Here is a 19287-nt window from a genome sequence, read left to right on the forward strand (position 1 = left end):
GAAAACAAATTCATACTTCAGTTTAATCTCCAGGTTTGAAATCTTTAGTCCCATGGAATGGATTCAAGTTGGCTCAAATTCTTAAGGTCCCTATCATTTTCTTTAAATTGTTGATATAAAAAGTGGAGAGAACGAAGTAATCATTTCCTTCTCTCAGTTTTGATGATAAAAACATTCAGATCCTCCACATTTATTTTATTGTCTAGTGATCTTCAGGATAAGTTTGTTGCTATTGATGCAAATAAGACAAATGTAAAGAAAATTTTCTCACGTCTAATATGAACCTTTTGCCTATACACTTCCAAGTTCAATTTCATAATCACTCCCTTCCTTCTCCATGTTCCTTCTAAGGCAATGTAGTATCTCATACACCTCCATTGTTTTCAGGGATGATGAATCCCTTGAGAAGAAAACATCAACCTTATTCCTCAGTTCAATCCAACTACATCCAGGGTTTTTCTTCAATCCCTTTTCTTTCATTGTTGATCGTATGTTTGCAGCCTTGTCCCACAATTCAGCTTCTCCATACAAATGTAACAGTTGAACATAATTGCTGCCCCTGTCTGGTTCCAGTTTCAGCAAGTTCTGAGCTGCCAGTTCCCCAAGCTCCACATTAGACTGGGCACGGGAGGCACATAACAAACTCAACCAGACACTCCTATCAGGTTCCATGGGCATGGTTTTTATAAAATTATAAGCATCCTCCAAACGTCCAGCACGGCCCAAGAGATCAACAATGTTTACATAGTGCTCCATTTTAGGTTCAATCGCATGCTCCACTGTCATGCACTGAAATATATTGTGGCCTTCATCAACCAGACCAGCATGATTGCAAGATGAAATCAGGGAAAGAAAAGTAACATCATCAGGTTTTATTCCACAATTCTTCATCTCATCAAATAATGACAAAGCTTGAAGGCAATTCCCATGAGATCCATAACCAGAAATCATGCAATTCCATGTAACTACATCTTTCTGAGACATGTGCTGAAATATATACTCTGCATATTTTAAGAATCCGCACTTAATATACATATCCATCAATGCATTCTCCAACTGAATATCAGATTTAATCTCTAGTCTAACAAGATATCCATGGATGATCTTTCCATTAAGCAAAGCTGCTATGGACGAAACTGCAGCAAGAACACTGGTAATGGATACAGAGTCTGGATAAAAACCATGCTGAACTATTTTAGAAAAAAGATTTATCGACTGGTCAGGCAGACCATTTCGGCAATAGCATGACATCATCAAATTCCAAGTAACAAGATTTTTGTGTGGCATATCAGAGAATAAATTTTCAGCCATATCTGGGAAACCACATTTTGAATACATATCAACAAGGGAAGAACCAACATAAACATCTCCGTCCAAACCAATTTTGATCACATATCCATGGATCGTGCACCCTGAATCTACATTCTCCAATCCCGTACAAGCGCTAATGACACTTGACATAATATCAGAATCTGGTCTTACTCCATCAGCATCCATTCTTCCAAAATAATCTAAAGCTTCTCTGAACTTACTATTTTGACAAAAACCTGATATCATGGATCCCCAAGCAACCACATCCATTTCCCTCATTGTGCGAAGAACAGAATTAGCATCATCAACACTGCCAGACCTACAGTACATGGTCAATAAAGCACTCTGTACAGTAGTACTACTGTCTATAGGTCTTTTCACTAGTTCTGCATGAACTGACCTCCCTACATTGTATATTCCAATCATACTGCCACATGATAAAACATTAGACAGCGTAAAAGAATCAGGGGTTATTAAATTACATCTCATCTTGTTGTACACTTCAAAAGCAGCATAAGAATATTTATTACAAACAAAAGTCGATATCATAGCATTCCATAATTCAATTCCTTTATCCAATACCTGATGGAAAACATTTTCTGCATCTTCAACAAATTGGCATTTTCCATACATGCTTAAAAGAGAAGTATAAACAAAAGGGTTATTTTCAAATCCCAATTTGATTAAATCACAATGAACTTGCCTTCCAAAATCCACAACATCACCATACCCACAGGCACTCAAGGTACTACTAAACGACTCTGATACAAACTTGACATTCTCACCTTTCATTAAAGAGTACAACTTTAAGCTCCATTCCCACCATCCATTCTCTAAAAACCCACCAATCATCACATTCCAAACCACCACGTTGCTCTTATCTTTCAAATGATGAAACACAAACCAAGCCTCCATGATTCGACTACGATTCGAATACATATCAATCAATGCAGTTTCCAAAAAAGGGCCACTCTTAAACATATTCCTAACTATGTAACCATGAATTTGCTGTCCTTCCTTAAACCCCAAAACACCAAGAAGAATAGAGAGTGAGTAAGCGTCAGGAAGTAACCCAAAAGCCTGCATCTTATAAAAATGAGCCAAACCCTCCTTTATTTGACCAAACTTAAAATACCCATCAAGCAAAGAGTTCCAAGAAGTAACATCCTTAACAAAAGCTTCTCTTTCAACCATTTTTTCAAACACATTAACTGCATAAGAAAATAACCCACATTTCACATACATGTTTATAAGTGAAGTAGTGATAAAAGGGTCAAACTGGAGACCCGATAGGATGATTGTGGAATGAAGGGTTTTGCCATAGGTAAGGTTAGAGAGGAAAGTGGAAGCTTTCAGAAGAGAGGGGAAAGTGAATTGGGTGGCTGAAAGTGGGGAAACAGAGAATAGTTGTAAGGCTTTTGTGAATTGGCCTCGTTCAATAAAGGTTTTGATGTTGAAGTTGAGTAAGGCTGGGGAAAGATGGGAGCTTTCATGATGTGAAAGTTGGCGTGAAAGGCGCGTAGTTTGATGCATTTCTGCATTGTCGCAGCTGTCTGCACCAGAAGTGAACAACAGATTTATTGTTAGCTACAAACTGCTACGTTTGAGAAAAAAATTTCGGAAAAACCAAAAATTTATTCGAATTGGCTGTGTTTGATATATTTCGGATTTATTTTTTTTATTTGATTAGATTAAATTTAAATATTAAATATATCTATTAAATTTTGGATCCATATATGAAAAATTAAAAAAAATAAATCGAATCAAAATATATTTTTTTATTTATTTTAAATATTTTTTAATTTTTTATAAAATAAAAATAATTATTTTATATATTTTTTTAATATATTTAAAATTTTATTAAAATAATATATAAAAATAAAAAATTAAATTTTAAAAAACAATTAATCAAATGAATTAATAAAATTATATTTGAATTGGATTAATTTTTAAAAAATATTGATTTAAATTCAAATCAAATTTTAAAAATTTATAATTTATACATTATTCGAAAATCAAATCAAATTTAATTTAATTCAAATTATTATCATCTTCGTAAGCAAAGAAAAATAATTATACCTATTAAAATAAGATATAAAAAATTTAAAATTTAAAAATCGATAAATTGAATTGAACCAATAAAATTTAATTTAAATTGGATTGATTTTTAAAAAATCAATTTAAATTCATATCAAATTTTAAAAATTAATAATACTATATATTATCCAAAAAATCAAATCAAATCCGTTTTAATCCAAACTATTATCTCATAAACAAAAAATAATAATTATATTTGAATGTTTTATTAATAATTTTTAATTTTTAATAACATATAAATATAAATTTTCAAAAAAGAACAATAAAAGTAATTGTAAAATGAGACATCCATTGGGCTAGAATTTTAATTCATTTGATTTACTTCATTTTTTTAAAAAAGTGATGTTTTATAAGTTGGGAGTCAAAGCCAATACCTATATATTTTTTTATTCTTAAATTGCAATCACCTTTAAACCATAAAATAAACTTTAGTAGCTATGTTTCTTGGACTTTGCTTAGACTTAAATATTAGATATGTTTAATATTTTTAAAAAAAATTTTGAATAGATTTTTTAAAATTATTTAATAATTTTCCATCAAAGTTTAGTAAAATTTTATTTTAATTTTTATACAAAGAAAATCAAAATTTGAAAACTTAAAAAAAAAAGTTCATATGTAAAACAAGAATACTTCAACTAGTAAATTTGCTCAATAGCATATGTATAATCATGGAAAATTTTAATAAAAATTTCACTTTTTTTTTTTTTTGTATAAAGGAGACTACAACCTGGGGATAGGAGAAAAGGTTGCAGATACTAAGATTGAAACTCTAAACCTGTTAAAAATCACATCTTAAAAGTAATTGTATGAATCAACTGATTTTAATTCTGAACTCAAATTATATTTTATTTTTTTATTACAGTTTGTATGTTGTTATTTAACCTAATTTGGATGCCTATCATGAATCATAATCAATAGTAGCTGCTTCATACAAGCCAAGTACCTCTCAACTGATATATAAGATAGCATGCAATAAGATTCCTTTCTTAATTACCAAAGAACATCATGAAAGATAAATACAATGACCTTGAAAGGAATCAGCTTAAAGCTAAATTTATTGTCAGCAACAAAATCCCCCACTTTGCAAAATAAATTATCTAACAAATTTCTCCAATGGGTAATTTACTTCCTACTATTTAGGCATAATATGAGGGAAATGTATTTTATATATAAAAAATAAAAAAGTTAAGGTAAATGACAATCAGGTCCTGGCTACATGATCCCGCTTCCTTGACAAGAACAGTAGGTTTCAAACTTCTTCAACCTACAAGTGACAAGTTATAGCTTAACAATTAATTCAACAGATTTATACCACCATTAAAGACCACAAAGAAAAGACATGTATATGATAGTCAAAAAGGTTCCTTGTTCATCAAGATTAAGGAGTTCGAATAACCTGAGGGAGGCTCATTAATTCAAGAACAGCTTTTTTTGGGGTTAGCTCACTGTCAATAATCCGAGCAATGGCTGTCAGGACCGGCATTTTAACATTATATTTCTGGGCTAATGCAATCACAGCTCCGGCAGTTGACACACCTTCGGCTACCTACAGTATGTACTAATCATATTAAATGGCCAGACTTTAAGCACTAACAGCCAGTATAAGAATTTAGAAGCACCTGATTCATGGAACTGAGTATATCTTCGAGCTTCTCCCCTGATCCAAGACGAACTCCAACTGTTCTATTTCTTGAAAGATTTACAAAACATGTAAGCATAATGTCTCCAGTTCCAGACAGACCAGTAATTGTCGCCGGCTTTGCACCCATCTATAGATGTGTACTAAAAGAATTGTTAGATAACACAATTTACAGCATGAAATTATTTATTTGAATGAGCAATATGAAGCATATCAACATTCTAGCCAAAACCCAGGGGGTGGGGGGGAGAGAGAGAAACTAAGGCAGATCCTCATAGCTAAGGTTTCAATCAAGGACCTCCGCTCTGCTTAATAGCCAGCTAATGAAAAGAAAAAAACAAAAAAAGGGGCAGGGGTAGGAGCGACATACCTTCGTTGCTAGCCACCGTATCTCAGAACAACCTTGTGCTACAAGAGCTGCCATGGAATTGTTACCAAGATTCATACCATCTACAATCCCAGCAGCTATTGCAAGAACATTCTTGAGAGCACCTGCAATTTCGACCCCTGTAACATCACTGAGGTTATCAGAAGTTACAAGCTGAGCATATGCACATCACTGCTTACCTACAACTCTTGACTGTACACAAAATCAACCATATAAAAACTGCATGCAGACCTAAAGCAGAGATCAGGGGACAAACGAGATTCTTAAGCAGAGAGGGATAAATTTGGTATATGTTGTTTTGGATGTTGTTGCATTAGAGCCTCATCACAGACAAAGAATAGTAACTGAAATGTAGTAATTATGGCAAATGGAGATATTTGAGGGAAAGAGAGAACTATAAACAATGTTTTATACTAATAATACAATTTTTTTTTATTTAGTTTTATATGATGAAGATCCTCTACCTTGAAGTGCTGATCCTTAAATAACTAGAAGCCAATAGCTGCTGAACTGCATTGGCCAATTTTTTGTCTTTTGATGCCACCACCATTGCTGCAAAGCAGAGGAGAATAGCAAAGCAAAATATAAAGTAACCCCAAGATATATGAATTGGTTGAAAGCATTACAAGAATACAGTTGATTGATTGCAAGCAAGTCACCTGTTGGTAATTTGTTCATCAATTCCAACGCAAAAGAAGGCCCTGATAGTGCAACAAAAGGTTGGCGAGGGTTCTTCAATGTTTGAGGAATAATTTGAGACATCATCCTCAATGTATTGAGCTCCAAGCCTTTGCTAAGGGATATAAATGGCAAGCCAGGATCAACATGTTCTGCAATTCCCTCAATAAAAGAAGCACTGAACTGCATTACAGGAGGCAAGATCAGGCTGTTGCCTCAGAGTGAAAAAAAAGCTAAATAGTTTTATATAGTTGATATTAAACAGAATTACACATATGATATGACCCTACGCAACAGATAGTGTTGTGGACAATCAAGTTTATGCGATAAAATTTCACAGAAAGGAAAAATGATTCACAGGTTTGAGTACAAGAAACATCAACATAATAAAAGGACTTGAAAGACCTGCACAGGTACAGCATGAAGGCAATAGTCCGCCCCAAGCAAAGCAGTTTTGGCATCAGAAGTTGCAGTCACATTTTCTGGTAGCTTGTGTTCGGGGAAGTACTTACTGGAAACAGAGAAGACAGATAATGTTCCAAGGTTAATAAAACTCCATGACCATGAGTAACATCATATAAATGTAAATTGGGATGTTATTTAAAAACCGAAAAGAAGAAAACCCACTTATTACAATGGTTTTCATTAATGGATTGGCAAACTGCAGGATCACGCACAAGCAGGCTAACTTCCATTTGAGCCTTTCTATTGGCAACATGTGCAGCCATTGCAGTGCCAAAAGATCCTCCACCTAACACCACCACCTTCAAACCAAATTAAAAACGTAAATTTAACAGATTATGCCATTGGACTTGGAGCAGTTTATGCTATAACTAAAATTTACAAGGACAACAGGGGAAAAGCTTTTCCTTCATTACAAAATAAATGTACTAAAAGTGAAGTCCAGTTCAATTCAATATTATAGATAACAATTTCTATCCAATGCCACCATTTTTCCAGATTCATGAATGATAATTGGACTTTTCAATCTTTTCAATCTTTTGAATATATCCAACAAATCTTTCGATATCTCCTTACTGTAATTTTGTACAAGTTCTCTTCTTTACATGAAAGCCAACCCCTTTCATCAATTCTATGGAGTATTTTTCAATAACTTAAATTACCAAGCCTAGAAAGGAGTCAAATTTACACAAAAATTAAAAGAAAAAAGAAGTGAAAAAAAAAAAAGAAAATCTTCTTGCTTTAAACCATACCAAAACAAAGCCAGCAAAAAACAAACAAAAAGAAAACCTTTTTAGTTCGTTCAAGAACATCAGTTTTGGCTTTTGAACGCCAAGAACGTGACCATCTAACAAGCTTCTCCCAAGCAAGCCGGACCACTTTCCGGCGATCCCGAATCCTTTCAGAGGAAGTCTGAAATGGGTTTTGGTCAGAATCTTGAGGGAGTGAAGGAGATGGTGATGGTGACGGAGGAGTTGCAGCACAGCACGTGGCAATGACAAGTGGCTTTGAAGGTAACTTTGGGAGATTCAGAAAGTTAATGGGATATGGGTTTTTCGAAGTGAATAATGGGTTTAGATTTAACAAGAAAACTGGTTCAGAAAGTGCTGCCATTTTTTTGTTGAAACGTTAATGGAAAGAAGCAATGAATATGAGAGTTTAGGGGAAATGAGAGATTTTGGGAAGAACAGAGATTTTATTCGAAGATTTTAGTTTTATCCGTTATGTACGGCGCGCCATCCCCGATGCTTTTTTCATTTTTTTCCGTTTTCCATAGGTCCACTGGGGCGCCATTTCTGTTTTCTCACAGATCTGTTAGGCAAACACCAATTTTACTTTTGGGCCCAAATCCATTTGTTAGAAACACTGAAAATGGAAGGATAATACCTAATTTGACCCCTTAATTATTACACTTTTTGAACGTGGTACTTAAAAAAAAAAACATTAAACCGTGCATATAAACTTCATTTTTAAGTATCAAGTTATTCCTACCCTTAACACCATTAGATAATGTTAATGTGGTATTTAAATACTGATATAGATATACGTAACTACTATGTGATATGAGATATGGTTATCACGTGTTATTTTTTAAAAATAAAAATAATTTAAAGTAGAATTTTTAAGAAAAAATATTTTTTTTATTTTTTAAAAAATGATACGTGACAGTTGTATCACTACCATATGAGAGTCACTTGTCATTTACTGTTGTAATGGTTTTGAAGCCGTTTGATAAATTTGAAAAAGAAAATAAAAAAAACAGAGTCACCATCAATCTTTTTTAGTTATATGTTATTAGTCACCTATTAAAATTTATTTTTTTGATAATATTTTAAAATTAATTAAAATTTATTAAAAAGATAATTTTATGATCTGCGAAACAGTCTAAATTCGAGAGTCGATTACGCGTGATAAAGGATTAACACCCTTATAGCGTCCGTTTAAGAACGGTACCACTTAACTACATATTATCCTATGATTTTAATAAAATAATCTTATTTTCGATGTTTGAAAAATAATTTTCTTGATTTTTCATTTATTGATAATTATTTTTTAAATTTTTTTATTTTTTATTTTTTTTAGTGCTCAAATTTTATTCTAGAAAAATAAATTAGAACTCTTTTATTGAAATAATTTTTAAAATATTTCAGTACATTGGTAACATTAAAAAAACTCTTTCTCACTTAGAAATTTATTAGGCATCGCTCCTCAGAATACCTTAGAATCTCATCTTCAGATGCTTAAATTTATTTTTAATAATAAAATTGTGTTATGCATGCGATGCAAATGATAATACATTAATGCACACATTTAAAAAAAAATTATTAATTTTTATTATTATTATTATTTTCATTTAAAAAATGAAGAAAAGAGGAATTTTTATTATATTGAAGATTTTTTATAAATATTTCAATACATTGGTAATATTTTTTAAAAAAATCTTCTCACCTACGGATTTCTTAAAGCATCTCTACTCGAAATACTTTTAGAATCTCGTTATCGGATAAAATTTTTTTTTCCTCATTTCATTTTTTTGTTACTTTATATTATTATTAGTTAATTTTTACTTAATATTTTATAACAAAAAAAATTTTTTATTGCATTAAAAATTTTTTAATAAATACACCAATATACTGGTAGTATTTATAAAAAAATTTTTACCTAGAGATTTCGTATTACTCGAAGTACCTTTGAATCACATCATCGGATAAAATTTTTTTTTCTTGTACTTTTTATTAATTTATATTATTATTAGGTTTATTTTTTAAAAAAACAAAATTATATAAAAATTTAACAATATTATAGAACAACAAAAATTTATTCTAGCAAATTTAAACATTTTAATATGCATAAATATTAATAATAAAAATTAAAATAACAAAAATAATATTTTAAAAAATTCAAAAAATTCAAAAAAAAATTTTTTTTACCTAAACCGAACCAGTCAACACCAGTTCGGGCGGTTTGGCAGTCGATCCAATCTAGTTGGTTCAACGATTTAACATCGATCTGGTTCAGTGGGTCAGCAGTTCAACATTGATCCAACTAGATCGATCTAGGCAGAGGGGAGCCAAGTCTTCGGGTCAGTTGTGCGAACCTTGGGTCGGGTCGTGGGCTGAAGCGCGGATCCTACAGCTCAAAACGACGTCGTTTTGACACTTATTGAAATAGCATTGTTTTGGCTTTTCTCAGTTTCTATAAAACCTTAACTTTTTTCAACTCAGTTTTTTTAATTTTTTCTCTCTCTACCCTTTCCCATTCTCAGACTCTTTCTCTTTAAACACAGCCGGTCGTTTGTCATTCGCCACATCCTTCGTCCGCCACCTGTCGTCGGTCGCCGTCGTCGACGTCGAAAAATTTTAAAATACACCAAAATATTCTCCTCAACGTACTCTTTCTAGATCTGGTCTCTTTTTCACCTGAAACAACCCCAATCGACGTAGATCGAGGCTTAACATTTCGGTCTCTTTTTTCTCTTCTTTTTTTCTATAAACTAAAATTGACTTTTTTTATTTTTTTGTTGTAGGGACTTAGCGTTGATGGTTTTTTCCTATGGGAGGACTGTGTTTTTTTTTTTTAGTTTTTTTATTTTTTTGTTTGCGATTGTGTTTGTTTGAAAAAGAACTGGGCTAGGGGTGGAACTAGGTCTCTGAACGTGAGTGGGATGCTGAGGGGGGTTTGGGTGTAGGCATCGAGATCAGGGCGTTGTCTCTATGTTTTAAGGGCTTGAGTGGGGTGCTAAGGGGCTAAGTGTACGAGTCTGGTATCGAGGCTTCCTCCTTTCGAGCGCGGGGTCATCGTTGTGCGCAAATGATGCTAATGCTTTATAGGCTTTTGGTGAATAGGGGTATAGGGGTTTGGTCTAAGTGTTACAAGACTTACAGGATTAAACAGGGGTGAATAGGGGTGACAATGGTGCCATGCATGGCACCCACTGCCACCGGCCATTTTGTTTTTTTCATTTTTTATATTTTTTTGCTTTTTTTTTATATATTTTTCTATGTAAAATTAATATTGATGTAAAAAAAGAATAATAATAATAAAAAGGTAGGCTTTAGGCCTAAATAATGAAATCGGGCCTCAATCCTGATTGGGCCTCAATCAAGTTTTAGGTCAAAAATCAGGTTAAAAGTTTCAAATAAATTTGATGTCTACAGCTGTCCCTCTTTGCATATTGCTAAAAATCAAGAATAGGACAAAAACAAACACAACAATTTTGTCCAGAATCCAAAAAGATTTTTTTTAACTTAAATTAATCAGAAAGCTTTTCTCATCAAATCGATACTCAAGGCTCGACAACTTTTAAAAATTTAAAATCTAAAAAAAGGCTCTTCTCAGCAGAATCTCAACAACTTTAAAAAATTCTCATCTTGAAAAAGGCTCCTCTTAGTAGAGGCTCGACAACTTTAAATTAAACCATAAAAAATAACTTCGAATATCACTATCGAAGGATAAATAATCTCAGATATCACCACCGAGAAGATGTTAATGACTTCAGATATCACCACCAAAGAAAATGCAAATGATTTTTTAACACTCGGATATCACCATCGAAGAAAACTCGAATATCACTATTGAGAAAATGTAATTGAAGCTCTAACACTCGGATATCACCACTAAGAAGATGTGAATGACTTCGGATATCTTCATCGAAAAAAATGTAAATGATTTTTTTAACACTTAGATATCACCACTGAGAATATGTAAATAACTTCGGATATCACTATTGAAGGAAACTCTAATATCACCATCAAAAAAATGTAATTCAAGCCTTAACACTCGGATCTCACCATCGAGAAGATGTGAATGACTTTAGATATCGCCATCGAAGAAAATGCAAATGATTTTTAACACTCAAATATCACCACCAAATAAAAATGCAAATGATTTTTAACACTCAAATATCACCATTGAGAATATGCAAATGACTTCAAATATCGCCACCGAAGAAAATGCAAATAATTTTAACATTTGAATATCACCACTAAAAAGATGCAAATGACTTCAGATATCACTACTGAAGAAAATGTAAATGATTTTTAACACTCAGATATCACCACCAAGAAGATGCAAATGATTTCGGATATCACCACTGAAGAAAACTAGAATATCACCATCGAGAAAATACAATTGAAGCTTTAGCACTCGGATATCACCACTGAGAAAATGTAATTCAAACCTTCACACTCGAAATCACCACCAAGAAAATGCAATTCAAACCTTGACACTCGAATATTACAACCGAGAATATACAAATTACTTTTTTTAATACTCGAATATCACCACCGAGTGATTTTGAAAATATTTTAGATTTTACCACCAAGAAAATGCAATTGTAAATTCAAACTTTAAACTCAGATATCACCATCGAATGATTTTAAAAATATCTTGGATATTACCACTAAAAAAATGAAATTCATACTTTAATACTTAGATATTACCACCGAGAACTTTGAAAAAATTTATCATAATATTTTTCTTGACTGATACCAATTTCACTAGATTAACAACTTTCTTGCCAGCTAGATTGGGGTTAAAGCTCTCATCTTGTGCCATCTCGTCTTGATCTTTTTAATATTTTTTTGCCTTTTTTTTCTTTTTTTTTATTCTTTAATGCTTCCAAAATTGGTGAACACCACTATGTTGCAAATGTCTTCTCTTAAAATGATGATGCAAATGCAAATGTCTTTTTTTAAAATGATGCACATGAAATGCAAGTATCTTTTTTTAAAATGAAATACAAATGTCTTTTCTTCAAATGATGCACATGAAATGCAAATATCTTTTTCAAAAATACCAATATACACATGCTTTATCAAGTTAATGATGCAAATGCAATATCAAAAGGTTCAAATGCTCAAAAAAAAAAATTTTTAAAAGAGTCAAGATATGCTATTACCCAAAATCTTCTTTTCTTCAAAGTTCTTTTTCTTTCAATCCCGAATCTTTCATCTCAATTCCAAATCCTTTCTTTGCTGCTTATTTTTCATCAATTTTGCTTTTTTTCTTCATAATTTGGATTTTTTGACTTTTTTTTACCATTTTTTTCACCTTCAAATCAAACATGCATATGACCAATTCAAACTTGATGAAAGAGAATTGAAGAAAATGAGCCATCGAACCATGGTAAAACTCAATTGGTTAAGCATACATTTGTATTCCCATATCGCCCCTTATTTTCCTAAAAAAAAATTTAAAAAAATTTATTTTTCTTCCCTAAAAACATTTATTTTAATAACAAAATTCTCAAAAAATTGCCTTAGTCAACCTCTATGAAACAATATGGCTCTTAGTCTCTAAAAAATGGTGATCATTATTATGCACATGGCAATTCTATTTTTTCAAAAGGCTTGGATGATTAATTGTCAAATTAAGGTCCGCATGGATAATTGAATTTTTATCCAGGCTTCACAACAAATTCTTTTGGAAGGTTCTGTAGTGGTTAAATCATATTTGACACCCTTTTTAGTACACAATGTGATATTTTAATAGATGTCAAGACCAATTGTGGTTAATTCAAGATCATATTAGGCAAGGCCAAGATTTTTTATGATAACCCTTACATACATCTCAATCATTAGTTGCGATAAGTTCTCGTGTAGCAATCCCATTCTCGCTTTAGACTACCCATTTTTTTGTATTCACCCTAGAGCTTATTCTTTCATTTTTCTCATTTTTTTGTTGTCTTTTTTTAATGATTTCATCATGCACTCAAGTATTCTTGTGAAAAAGAAAATGGTCAAAAGCGAAGTTGGTCATAAAGGATTCTACAAGAAACAAACTTTACAGTTCAAGCATCCATGTTTGATTGAAATGGACTTTTCAAGGTATGTAACATAGGCTAGGGTTCGAGGTTCTGAAAGAATGGATAAACAAGCCCAAAACATATGTTTAAAGGTGATCAAATTAAGGGTCATTTTACATCATGTGCAGGACCTTTTTTTTGGCTATTCATCCCTTTTGTTTCTGTAGTCATAACATCCAATCATCTCTTTTTTTTTTTTTTTTTGCTTTCACTTTTGCTCTTTCTTGCATATTTCAACATTTGCTGGAATATATTCAAAACTTCTAAACTCAATTTGTTTAACATTTACCCCTGCAACTTAAGCCATTCTTTCGTGACTTCATCAAATAAATCTTTCTTTGTATTTTTATTTTAATATAAACGGTGATCCTTTATCAATGTTCATTTAGAAAGAATTTACTAGGCTCAAACGGATAGTAAATGGATAATTTTTTATTTATGAAAAGATAAAAAAATATGCTCATTTGTCATCTCAAATCTGGTCACTTGTATTGAAGAGTGATTCCTTGAAAAATTATAATTTTATTTTTATCACCTCTCTTTTTTCTTTTTCTTTTTAGGATCGTTTGAATATCTCGAGCGCACGATGTAACCATCAATTTTTATTTTTTTTTTATTTTTTTTTCTTTTTGTTTTCATAACTCACATCACAACCAATTTTTGTCCTATCTTGCTAAGTCAACAAAGTCTAGATGACAATGAAAATCATATTGAAAGGGTTTTATTTGGGTCCCAATTGCGCACATCATCATGAAATTACCTAGTGCCCTAAACTAGGTAATCTTAGGGCAACTAAAAATCATGCTCTTCTATCAGTATGCCTCCTAAATAAAAAAAATGATGTGTTTGTGTATTCATGGCTATTTAAAAGACTTTTTATTTGAAGCATAGTCTTGACACCTATCAAATCACCAACATATAGATAAAAGAGCATTATATTTGCTTGATTTTTAATGAACTTAGAATTTTTTTTCAGATTGATCATTTTAAAGTTTGTTGCCTTGAGAGAGGCATCACAAAATTCAAACTTCTATCTTTCAAAGCATTAAGATTTTTTTCAAGTGATTTTGAGACATAAAAAAGACATGAAAATATTTTATTCAGGTAGGTTCATAATAATGACCACCAAATTTTTTAGATTTTTTATTATGAAGAGGAAAAAAAATTTTTAACTTAAGAAAAAAAAAAGGCTCTTAGCATTCAAATTCAACTTTCATTCAAGTTATAAGGTTCATACACATGTCTAATACAGAAGTGAAAAAGGAAACAAAAAGGGTACACTTTTTATTTTGAATCAATCCACCTATTTGCAATACCAAATGAAGATCTATCATTTCTCGAAAACAGCCATAAAATCATTCTCTAATTCTTTATCTATCCATCGCATCAATGCTTTAACACCTTTGGTTCACCTCTTTTCAATATATCAAGGTAGAGAGTTTTCAACAACACGATGATCACTGTTAGTTTTAAATTCTATTTTTTTAGCTTTAATGATATCTCTAACCTTGTATTTTAGTGCATAACAGTTCTCTGTTGAATGACCTTGATTTTCATTATGGTAATCACATTTTATATTAGGATCATACCATTTTAGGTAAGAGGGTTGAAGAGGTTCCAGATGCATAGGTTTCAAAAGCTGATTCTGGATAGGTTGAGGTAACAATTCTGTGTAAGATATAGGAATAAGGTCAAAAGTAATTTTTTTTTGTATTTCTTGGGGTATTAAACCAATACTTGGATTAGATCTTTGTTTTAATCTGGTAGATGCAGCGAAATGATTGTATAAATAGTTGGGTGTCTGAAAATATGATTAAAAATGGGATGGATAAACTGGTTATTATAATAGCTGATACAGTTGACAAGAATAAGTGATGGATGTAACATTATTTATGGGAGGGTAATGGGTTTGGTACATTGATGTAGGGTATAGAGTGAAACTTTTGAACTGTTACCCCACATAGTTCATAGCAGGTATGGACATCATTCTTGGATACGGATAAACATATCCACCGGAAGTAAGAATTTGCACTCTGGTTCTTTAGAAAAGTTGGGTTGGCTGCGGCTCAGATCACGGAGGGTATGTAAGATCTGCCATATCTGATGATAGCTCTTGGAGGCTGGAATTTTCTTCCACTATTTTTTTTTATCAAGATTCTTGAGCATGTCCATTATCTTATTAATATCCCCTCTTAGCTCTTCTTGAACCTTCTCCATCCTCTCAAATCGATTAGCTTATTTTTGTTCCATGATTCTTGTTTGAGCTCTGGTATTGTACGAATAGTGAGTAAGTTGAGTCAAAATGTTTTGGTGGGCAAGCTATTTCGAACCTTTATTACTAAAAAATTTTTTAAAAAAATCAGAATGTCATGTATTGAAAATTTTATTTTGTATTTTTTATTTTTGAAAAACAAAAATGGTGCACATGATGCATGAATGCAAGTGGAAGATATTTGCTCTTAGATAAATTTCAGCCCTAGAAATTTTTTATTAATTTCATACAACTTTTGTTACACGAGACTTGAGCAAATCTATAGTTCTATAGGATCTATGAAGACTTCTCGAGAGAAAGATGTCTTAGAGCAAATACTTTCATACAAAACTATCTGATGTGATTAATGTCAAAGAAAACAAAACAAAATTGAGTTAGTGTAAGGAGGTGGTTTGAAAAAGAAAAATTTGTTTTGAGATTTTTTGTTTTGTTTTGTTTTTGTATTACACACAACTTTTATTCATATATGTTTTGGACTTAGGTATTTTCTACAAAATGGTAGGCAAGTCTCTACCTAAGGTTAGCTTCCTACGACTTATTACATGCTCAGTTTGGGTTGACATGCATCCAAAGGTTCTCAAATTATTTTTTACTGTCATTCATGCTAGATTAGTAAGGCTTCCTAATCCTCACCCTTTACAGGCTACGAACGAAAAGGGTTCAATTTGAGAGAAAGTATTTCGCTTGCCATTGTGGAAGTTATCACCTCACGAGGGCATATGTATTTTAATTTCTCCTATAAAGGACGGAGCTTGGGTATAGAGCTCATGTATGAAATGCATTGTGTCATTATATGTGTATATGTTTCCTAATTTATCAAGAGTAATATATATAGAAAAATAAAGCATAAGAAGCGTAGTAGAAAAACATGTGTGAATATTTTTCTTTTTGTTTTCGATTTGTTGTGTTTTTTTTTTTCACTTTTTATTGAAAATGAAAAATAAAATCTAAAAAAAAATAATTATGATTATTTAGATCAAAATTTAAGGATAATACGTAGTTAATTTTGGCCTGACTCTAAAAAATAAAACTAGTTCTCAGTGGAGTCGTCAAGCTATCGTAACGATTTTGGAGCCGCCTAACGAATTTGAAAATGAAAATAAAAATGGAGTCATCACCAATCTTTTTTGGTTATGTGCGATTGGCCACCTATTAAAATTTATCATTTTAATAAGATTTTAAAATTAATTAAAACTTATGAAAAATATAATTTTATGGTCTGCGAAACAATCTGGGTTTAGGAGTCGATTACACGTGGGGAAAGATTAACACCCCACAGCACTCGTTTAAGAATGGTACCACTTAACTACGTGTTGTCCTATAATTTTAATAAAACAATCTTATTTTCAGTGTTTGAAAAATAATTTTCTTGATTTTTCATTTATTGGAAATTATTTTTTAAAATTATTTTATTATTTTATTTTTTTAGTGCTCAAATTTTATTCTAGAAAAATAAATTAGAACCATTTTATCGAAATAATTTTTAAAATGTTCTAGTACATTGGTAACATTAGAAGAACTTTTTCTCCCCTAAAGATTTCTTAAGCATTGTTCCTCGGAATACCTTAAAATCCTATCTTCGGAGGCTCAAATTTATATTTCACAATAAAACTGTGCCATGCATGCGATGCAAAAGATAATACATTAATGCATAAATTTTATTTTTTTATTTAGAAATTTTATTAATTTTTATTATTATTATTTTCATTTAAAAAATGAAGAAAAGAAGAATTTTTATTATATTGAAGATTTTCTATAAATATTTCAATATACTGGTAATATTTTAAAAAAAATCTTCTCACATAAAGATTTCTTAAAGCATCTCTATTCAGAATACTTTTAGAATCTCGTCATCAAATAAAATTTTCTTTTTCTCATTTCATTTTTTGTTACTTTATATTATTATTAGTTAATTTTTACTCAATATTTTATAACAAAAAAAATTTTTTATTGTATTGAAAAATTTTTAATAAATACTCAAATACACTGGCAGTATTTACAAAAATCTTCTTACCTAGAGATTTCGTAGATATTACTACTCGGAGTACCTTTGAATATCATCATCGAATAAAAATTTCCTTTTCTTACACTTTTATTAATTTATATTATTATTAGGTTTATTTTTTAATAAAAACAGAATTATATAAAAATTTTAGCAATATTATAAAACAACAAAAATTTATTCTAGCAAATTTAAATATTTTAACATGCATAAATATTAATAATAAAATTTAAAGTAACAAAAATAATATTTTTTAAAAAATCAAAAAAATTAAAAAAAAATTTTTACCTGAACGGAACCAGTTACAATTCGATCAACATCGATCTGGGCGGTTCAAAGGCTCGATCCGATATGCTTAGTTCAGCGATTCAATGCCAATCTTGTTCAATGGGTCAGCAATTCAGCATCGATCCAACTAGATCAGTCTAGTCAAAGGGGAGCCAGGTCCTTGAGTCAGTTGCGTGAACCTCGGGTCGAGTCGTGGGCTGAAGCGCGAATCCTGTAGCTCAAAAAACGGTGTTGTTTTGGCTTTTCTCAATTTCTATAAAACCTTAATTTTTTTAACTCATTTTTTCCAGTTTTTTCTCTCTCTACCTTCTCCCACTCTTAGACTCTCTCTTTCTAAACACAGCCGATCGGTTGTCGCCCTCCACATCGGCCATCGACCACCGTCGTCGGTATAAAAAAATCTCAAAACACACCAAAATATTCTCATCGACACACTCTTTTTGGATCCGGTCTCTTTTTCATCAGAAATAGCCCATCCGAACAACGTAGATCGAGGCTTAAAGTTTCGATCTCCTTTCTCTTTCTTTTTTTTTCTATAAACTAAAACTGACTTTTTTTATTTTTTTGTAGCAGAGGCTTGACGCTAATGGTTCCTTCCTACGAGGAAGATTGTGTTTTTTTCTTTGTTTTGGTTTTTTTATTTTTTTATTTGCGATTGTATTTGTTTAAAAAGGAATTGGGCTAAGGGGTTGAACTGGGTCTCTGAACGTGAATGGGATGCTGATGGGGGTTTGGGTGTAGGCACCAGGATCAGGGCGTTGTCTCTAGGTTCTGAAGGCTTGAATGGGGTGCTAAGGGGCTGAGTGTATGGGTCCGATATCAAGGCTTCCTCCTTTCAGGCGCGAGGTCGTCGGTGTGCGCAAATGATGCTAATGCTTTATAGGCCTCTGGTGAATAGGGGCACAGGGACTTGGTATGAGTGTTACAGGGTTTGCAGGGTTAAACAATGGTGAACATGGGGGCGACAGTGGTGCCGTGCACAGCACCCACTACCACCGACCCTTTTGTTTTTTTTCTTTTTTTTTATTTTTTTCATTTTTTGTATTTTTTTGCTTTTTTTATATTTTTTTATGTAAAATTAATATTGATGTAAAAAAGGAATAATAATAAAAAAAGATAGACTTTGGGCCTAAACAAAGAAATCGAGCCCCAAACTCGATTGGGCCTAAATCAGGTCTTGGACCAAAAATCGGGTTAAAAGTTTCGGACAAATTTGATGTCTACATCTACGTCAATATTTAAATACCACATTAGCATTATCTAATGGTATTAAATGGTTGGAGTAATTTGATACATGAAAATTAAATTTAGGTATTTGATTAAAAAATTTTCAATTAAGGTACCA

The 19287-nt window shown here is 31.7% G+C and overlaps 2 protein-coding genes across 4 annotated transcripts; both read right to left on the reverse strand.

The window, feature by feature from the left end:
- Window positions 1-62: 62 nt before the first annotated feature.
- Window positions 63-2961, reverse strand: LOC111310025 (Tetratricopeptide repeat (TPR)-like superfamily protein). The gene has a single exon (XM_022909112.2). The coding sequence runs from the start codon at window positions 2842-2844 to the stop codon at window positions 292-294; it is 2553 nt and encodes an 850-aa protein (XP_022764847.2). The 5' UTR covers window positions 2845-2961; the 3' UTR covers window positions 63-291.
- Window positions 2962-4337: 1376 nt separating this feature from the next.
- Window positions 4338-7847, reverse strand: GLY1 (NAD-dependent glycerol-3-phosphate dehydrogenase family protein). Of its 3 annotated transcripts, XM_022908676.2 has the most exons (9): window positions 7365-7827; window positions 6741-6877; window positions 6519-6624; window positions 6095-6296; window positions 5900-5987; window positions 5418-5565; window positions 5028-5177; window positions 4805-4954; window positions 4338-4672 (listed from the first exon to the last, which is right to left on the reverse strand). In XM_022908676.2, the coding sequence occupies exons 1-9, from the start codon at window positions 7686-7688 to the stop codon at window positions 4658-4660; spliced, it is 1320 nt and encodes a 439-aa protein (XP_022764411.2). In that variant the 5' UTR covers window positions 7689-7827; the 3' UTR covers window positions 4338-4657. The 3 variants fall into 3 exon arrangements, 2 of the variants coding, with proteins under 2 accessions (XP_022764411.2, XP_089604340.1); XM_089748214.1 differs by lacking the exon at window positions 6741-6877 and having other exon boundaries at window positions 7365-7529; XR_016330219.1 differs by lacking the exon at window positions 4338-4672 and having other exon boundaries at window positions 4816-4954; window positions 5028-5190; window positions 7365-7847.
- Between the last annotated feature and the right edge of the window lie 11440 nt (window positions 7848-19287).

This window comes from Durio zibethinus, chromosome 19 (genome assembly GCF_047325235.1).
Source record: "Durio zibethinus cultivar Kanyao isolate XHJ-2024 chromosome 19, ASM4732523v1, whole genome shotgun sequence".
In the NCBI taxonomy this organism is placed as follows: Eukaryota; Viridiplantae; Streptophyta; class Magnoliopsida; order Malvales; family Malvaceae; genus Durio; species Durio zibethinus.

Coding starts and splice junctions, on each gene's coding strand:
- LOC111310025 (XM_022909112.2), bottom strand. CDS start 2,844: ATGCATCAAACTACGCGCCTTTCACGCCAACTTTCACATCATGAAAGC.
- GLY1 (XM_022908676.2), bottom strand. CDS start 7,688: ATGGCAGCACTTTCTGAACCAGTTTTCTTGTTAAATCTAAACCCATTA. Junction 6,878..7,364: donor TTCTTGAACGAACTAAAAAG/GTTTTCTTTTTG, acceptor TTTGGTTTGAAG/GTGGTGGTGTTAGGTGGAGG. Junction 5,988..6,094: donor GATGAACAAATTACCAACAG/GTGACTTGCTTG, acceptor TCTGCTTTGCAG/CAATGGTGGTGGCATCAAAA.